Source organism: Poecilia latipinna, unplaced genomic scaffold, assembly GCF_001443285.1.
Source record: "Poecilia latipinna isolate Pla-1442-1.1 unplaced genomic scaffold, P_latipinna-1.0 Scaffold305, whole genome shotgun sequence".
NCBI classification, from domain to species: Eukaryota; Metazoa; Chordata; class Actinopteri; order Cyprinodontiformes; family Poeciliidae; genus Poecilia; species Poecilia latipinna.
Window position 1 is genome coordinate 11,881 of NW_015112921.1, and position 6,605 is coordinate 18,485.

The window sequence follows — 6,605 nt, forward strand, 5'->3', positions numbered from 1 at the left end:
GGGTGAGAAGCTCAGTCATCCGGGAGGAACTCAGAGTAGAGCTGCTGCTCCTCCACATCAAGAGGAGCCCGATGGTCAGGATGCCTCCTGGACGTCCCACCGGGAGGAGGCCCCAGGGAAGACCCAGAACTCGCTGGAGGGACTATGTCTCTCGCCTGGCCTGGGAACGCCTTGGGGTTCCCCCAGAGGATCTGGAAGACGTGGCTGGGGAGAAAGAAGTCTGGGCCTCCCTTCTGAAGCTGCTGCTCCCGCGACCCGACCCCGGATAAGTGGAAGAAAATGGATGGATGGATGGATGGATGAGTATGCCATTTTAAAAGTTTACATTTCATTTATTTTTAGTACATACTCATGGTGCCGATGTGTTGTGTTAGCTCTAGTAGTGAGATACGCCCTAATAAATCCATTTGGCTACACCTTTGATCGCTTGGGTGAATTTTGTTGACAATTTTCAAATTTTATTTCTTTCTTGTAAACAAATAGTTTCTACCAAAACAAACACTGATTAAATATGTGGTAAGATGTAGATTTAAGCTTTTCATGGGTAATAGTTATACCTGGAGCCTCATTTTCCAAATTTGTCAATTTCACTGTTACGATACGGACAAAGGAACAAATTTAATGTAATTTCATACATTTTTAACCTGCTGTTTTACATGCTTTTAAATTGTTAAAGAGGTCTTCAGTTGTGAATTTTGTTCTTTTTTCAGTTGTAATTGATAGATGGTAAGAATGTGGACATAAAACTAAAGTATTTGCAATTTTTTAATGATTAAATAATACCTACTCTCTCACCAGTGGTCATTTTCAGAAACCAACACAGGTGCCTGTAGCACAAACACAAAGAGCTTTTTTGTTATAAGTAAAAACAAACGAATAATGAATGGACTCAAAATAAAAAGCTGTATTTTTGTGAGCTGATTTTACTGCAGAAAAGGTAAGTAAAACATTTTTAGCTTTTTAATGTCCATATATGTGAAAACAAATCTATTTATATTAAAAAGCTGAATGTGTCTGTGTGACTGGATTGAACCGAGCTGATTAGATTCCACACTTATCAATACAAAGTTGACCTGTTTGAAGAAACTTTTATAAAACCTGGGAAATTTTGTTCTAAAAGATTGTGAACTTCATATTTGATGTTGAATAAACAAAACAAAACAAACAAAAAAAACAGCAAAACAAATGACTTGTGCCGTAAGATTTTTGTATATAGTAGTCCATATGTAAGGTATTTAAGACAACAGAACAGTTTTTTTCTGTATTTTGTCATGAATACACGCTAATGCTCTCATAGTAACATTCAGGTCTTAAAGTATGTGTAAAGGATAATTGATGCTAAGAAAGTAAACACTAATCTTCGTGCATTGTTTCAACCAGCTTCGAATTCCCTTCCTTCAGGGAAGCTACGCAGAAAAAATGAAGGCAGTAAAACAGGTTAGTCTGCACCAGAATATATAAAGCAGCAACTGTTGAAGGTTTATTATCCTCTGAACTTCCATCAGGAGACAGTCTACCAGCAGGACGAGTAAAGTAAGGACTCTACTCTCTGTTGTAGCTGTAAAACATGATTAATTTGGTCATTTATATCTTTAAAAATGTCCTTTAAGTGATCCATTATGTTGCATATATCACAACATGCATGCTTTTCTCGTGATCTGTTTTTAATATGCTTGGATTGATTCTGTGAGACACAAACTGTTGCCTGACACCAAGATGTCAACAGAAAAACATTTAATTGATGTGGGTTTATTTAGATTGGTAATTCAGTCCATAATGAGGTTATTTATGGTATTTTTCCTCAGAGTCACACAAATTTAACACTTTCTTTGTATATACTCTTGATTTCTATCATATTTTGATGCTCAACTATTTAAAAAAGTACACTCACGTAGCAGCTAATAAAAATCACAATAGAGAATAACGTGATACTTTCCAGTAACTTCATAATGGTTTCATAATTTAACTAAGTTTTGAGACAATAATATAATTTTCCAAGTAATATAATAAGTTATTTCATTCTTGAATAGTTTTTAATTATGTATAGCATTAAGATAATATAAGTAAATTACAAGTTCGCTTTCTGAGTTTTTTCACTTTCCACTAAGAGATCTCATTGCCAAACGTGCTAACAAGTAATTAAATATTCCTCCATACGTGAAATCACAAATTTACATATATAAACAAATAAAGAGTATTCTAAATAAATGGCTTGTATAGCATTAATCCTCCTCAACCTTCATTAAGGAGAATGATTGCTATTGAATATGTGGCCTATGGTACATAATATAACAATTTTTGATGAACAAAAAACAAGTAAAAATATTATTTTCAAGCAATGTTGTCCTAATGATGTTTTAAACATCTGCCAGCAGGATTTATTCTACTTAAAGGTTTTTTTTCATGCTACTCCAATAATGGAAGATGTTATTGGCAAAATGTTATTTTTGTTGTTGGCTTAAATAAGACTAGGAGGCTATTAGTGAATTGCAAAATAATTTGTTACTCTCTCCTCTGACAGAGCGAACATGAAGCTGGGCTTGGTGTTGGTGCTGGTTGTGGCGGCACTGCTGCCCGACCTCTTTGAGAGTCGAACTGTCACCAAATGTGAGCTGAAGGAAAAACTTCAGGACAAAATCTACCTGCCTAGAAAGCTTAGGAGGCATAGGGATGAAGTCCTGTCACTAAGTAAGTAGTATTTATTAAAGATGTCATGGAAGAAGTTGGATTGTGTCAAAGAAACATGATGAGAAGATGTTTGCTTTAGAATCAGAAGAGAAAGAGTTTTCATTGGACTGTTTTAGTTCAGAAGGGTGTGGAGTTTAAAATATCTGCTGTCTTCTGCAAGAAATGTTCCTTCCTGCTTCCCGGCAGACAGAACCAAACCGCATACCATTAATTCTTGAACGTCAGTGACTTGTGCTGATGATAATCATTCTTCTGATCTGCTTTTCTTGTTCCTTGTTTCCTCTTTGCACCTGCGTACGTGACTGGTTTGCTGCAGTTATCTGTGAGGTCAGCAGGCAGTCCAATCTGAGCACCAGCCTGGTCAACGTAGACGGTTTCCGCTTTTCCATGACCACAGCCCTGCCAACAACCGAGGGAATGGAACCAGAGACCGAAGCCATGACAGTGGCTCCTACTGCTCCCCCTGCTCCTGTTACGTCTACTACCACTACTACTACCACCACGACTGCTGGACCCGTTTCCTCAATGTTGACCACAGCAGCTGGTGGCAGCAGAAAAAAGCGAAGGGCCTCCAGAAGAAGGCATAAATCAGAGGAATCACAGGAATCACTGAATGACATGGAAAACAAGTTTGATGAGGAAGAGATGGAGAGAGATGATGAACGCCTCAGCAAGGAGAGCAGCTCAGAGGAGGGCGGATCCTCACACCCCAAGATTACGCTCTGGTCCCTTGGCTACTACGGTATCTTCCAGCTGAGGGACAGCCTCTTCTGTGATTCTGGTTACCGCTGGTCCAAAAATCTGTGTGGGAAATCTTGCACAGGTGAGTTTCAGACGCAGTGACAAGTGGAAATATTTGATGTGTTTTGCATGTTATTAATGTTTCTTTCTCCCTCTAAAGATTTCACTGACGACGACATAACCGATGACATTGACTGCTTCGTCAGCACTAATTACCACTGGTAAGCCGAAATAAAGTCAGCATTTCAAAATGTTTACTAAAATAGTCCGCGTTGATCAAACTCCTGTTTGATTGCCAAGAAAATCCAGTTCGTTTGGGGAGGTGTGAATACGCAATCAAACTCTGATGAGGACCAAAGAAGCGAATTCTAGTCCATGTAAAATCCTAGGTCTCTGTTCGGTTCTGTTTTGCCCAGTTTGAATGCATTTGTGAATACAAGTGGAGCAGAGACTGCTCCAAAAGCAGGAAGTGAACTTTAGTGCAGGGCATTCTGGGTAAATACAACCAAAACAAATGTGCAAGGAATAATGGCTGCTAGTCTGCAGACGAAGACACAAGAGAAATCCTACAACCTGACACAACTCCACTATTGTTTATATTCTGTAAAGAAGAAATCGTGCCCAATGTCTCCTTCAGATGCTTTCGTGTCGTTTCCTTCAGTGGTTCTTGGTGCAAAGCATTTGTTTGGTTTGAAAGCCAACTGCACCAGCTGAAAATGAAACAACTGTTGTTATTTTGGTCCCCAATCAAACCGACTCTACCGGACTATCATGGGGTAAAACACCCTTAGTTAAAACCAACTAATTTAATACGTCATTAAAAAGTGTTTTCACCAATTGTTCCTGACAGAACTGATTGATTTGTGCCCAAGTTTAAACTTTCTGGACGATGTTTTGAGCTGCTAATTCAATATTTCCACATAATGTTCTTTCCTAATGATGCCATCTATTTTATGAAGTGCACCAGTTCCTCCTGCTGCTTTACACAAACACAAATTGATGCTGCTACAGTCATGCTGCTCAGTTTGGTTTTAATCTTCTTAAATTTTATATTGATAGACATTTCTTATATGTTATGCTTCAGTATAATTTTTTGAAGAGATTAACATTGGACAATTAGGCATCTGGATTTGGATTACCTTGGGATTAACCACTCTGTGGAAACGCACAATGCCCTTTTGATATTTTGTCTTATTTATTTTTATTTTTCCATGATGTCGTTTGAGGAGTCAATGTGTTTACGGTGTTTCCTTCAAATAAACCCAAAGGTGTTCAATCAATTCACTCAGATGTTGAGAGCCTTTATAAACTAGGACACTATAACCCTCCCCAACTTCTACCTAAAGTTGTAGCTTTAATAATCCATGGGAATACGTGCTTATTTGGCATTTAACACATACACAATTATCGGATTAATTCTAACGGACCTGATTCGGATCCTTCACGTTGTCTTTGTGTCCTGATAAAGTTTTATATGTTTTTGTTCTCTGACATTTATAAGCAGATTTTTGCTGTTACTTTAACGGTTTTTAATTGTTCAACAGGTACATCTTCAGGAGCATCTCCCATCAGTGCTTCAAACAGAGGAAAACCTTCCTCCAAGATTGCTCCTAAGGCTCTGAGAGCATGTTTTCTGCCACCAGGTGTAACTCCACCATAAGACGACTTGCATTCTGAAGTATTACTTTCTTTCCATTGTTGATTACTGTAATTGCTTTCTTTAAACCATAGAGATAAAAACATTGGAGCAGTTTGATTTTGGGTTTTCTTTTTTGGGTTATTTGATGATGATATATCTAATAACTAATCAATAAAGACAATAAAGGTGAAAGGTTGGCTGTGAGTTTGTGTGATTGCTTCATAATTTCTGATGGTCTGACTGGTTCTTGTAATATCAGAACACATACTGATATACTGATTAATGTAATGACTTTTAGATAAAATAAAAGGACAATAAAGTAAATTTAAAAACCACCCATTGAATTTCCATCCAAAGTGAAATCTTAGTTGTGTAATTTAAGGATCTTTATTGCATCTTAAATCGCCTGATCTTGAATAGTGATTGACCAGAGGAGGGTGAAGCGTGTTGCCCAACGGCGCAACAGCAGAGGTGGACAGAGCAGGGATCAAACCCACCAACTAGAGGACCAAGTCCTATCATTGTCATCGTTCCAATGTTGCCATGAAGGTTTGAATTGCAACTGTTTGTGTTCTGTTTTCTTTTCCTGTGCATATTCCTTTGTTCTCGCTTGGCATTTCACATAGAAATGCCTTCATGCACAATATCAGTTTTTCCCTACAAAATATCTCTAGGTGGAATCCTTGTGTGATAACTTCATTAATTCAAGACTAGATCTAGTAGCATCAAAGTAGGCAGGCTATGTTTCTGAGTACCAACGTGTTTCTACGACCCTGCAGGTGTGTGTGTGGTCGTGTGGACATAAATGTGCTTGTGTTAAGTGGTTCGTTTTTCTAAAATATCAGCACTAACACTTACCTTTGAAAAGAAAGAGGCAAAAAAATGGAGGAAATTTTGTGAAAAAGAACGTACCGAGGATAAGGAAGAAGGAAGTGATGATAGCGATTAGGGGAATTAAGATTAAAAGGTAGCCTGTCCAGATGGCACACCTGCAGAGGTAAAGAGAACACCAAAGTGAAAGTATTTAACTTTTTAACCTCATTGAACACAAAACTCAAATGCACAAGGATGTCTGAGAAGTCCATGTTTACAGAAGAGAAGAAAAACCGTAGAGCTGGTTCAGATTCAACTTTATTTTTTGTCCCGTTTGTCATGTATGAACGTTCAGGGCCTCAGATGATGGGAACGACTTTTTTCTAAGCTCTGGTTGGACCAACTGCGCCATCTAGCGTCCAAAACGTGGGACTGGATGAGGAAGTTGACTAGCAGAGAAGTAAGTGTTGGTGGTGAGAGATTGGTTTAAGTTTGGGGTAAAATCAGGAAACAGCAAACTCCACCGCTGGTTTTAGTGGCAATGGAGAGATTGACAGGAAGTCAACAAGAAGCCGCCATGCATTACTATGTTTGCAGATGATATTGTGATAAATGGGTAAAATAGGCAGGTAGATACATTTTGGGATCAATTGAGTTTAGTTGTGAAGGAAAGAAACTGTAGGGAAATTAAATATGCTTAGTGAAGCAACTGCCACAACTAGTT

General features: G+C 38.2%; 1 protein-coding gene across 1 annotated transcript; it reads left to right on the plus strand.

The window, feature by feature from the left end:
• The first annotated feature begins 1,424 nt into the window (after window positions 1-1,424).
• On the plus strand, window positions 1,425-5,272 carry LOC106948729 (uncharacterized). The gene is made up of 6 exons (XM_015034568.1): window positions 1,425-1,533; window positions 2,522-2,688; window positions 3,005-3,125; window positions 3,174-3,511; window positions 3,590-3,650; window positions 4,974-5,272. The coding sequence occupies exons 2-6, from the start codon at window positions 2,529-2,531 to the stop codon at window positions 5,041-5,043; spliced, it is 750 nt and encodes a 249-aa protein (XP_014890054.1). The 5' UTR covers window positions 1,425-1,533; window positions 2,522-2,528; the 3' UTR covers window positions 5,044-5,272.
• The last annotated feature ends 1,333 nt before the right edge of the window (window positions 5,273-6,605 follow it).

Excerpts from the sequence above, each read along its gene's own strand:
- LOC106948729 (XM_015034568.1), top strand. The coding sequence starts at position 2,529 with ATGAAGCTGGGCTTGGTGTTGGTGCTGGTTGTGGCGGCACTGCTGCCC. Across the intron at positions 2,689-3,004 it reads GGATGAAGTCCTGTCACTAA|TTATCTGTGAGGTCAGCAGG; the intron begins GTAAGTAGTATT and ends GGTTTGCTGCAG. Across the intron at positions 3,651-4,973 it reads GTCAGCACTAATTACCACTG|GTACATCTTCAGGAGCATCT; the intron begins GTAAGCCGAAAT and ends ATTGTTCAACAG.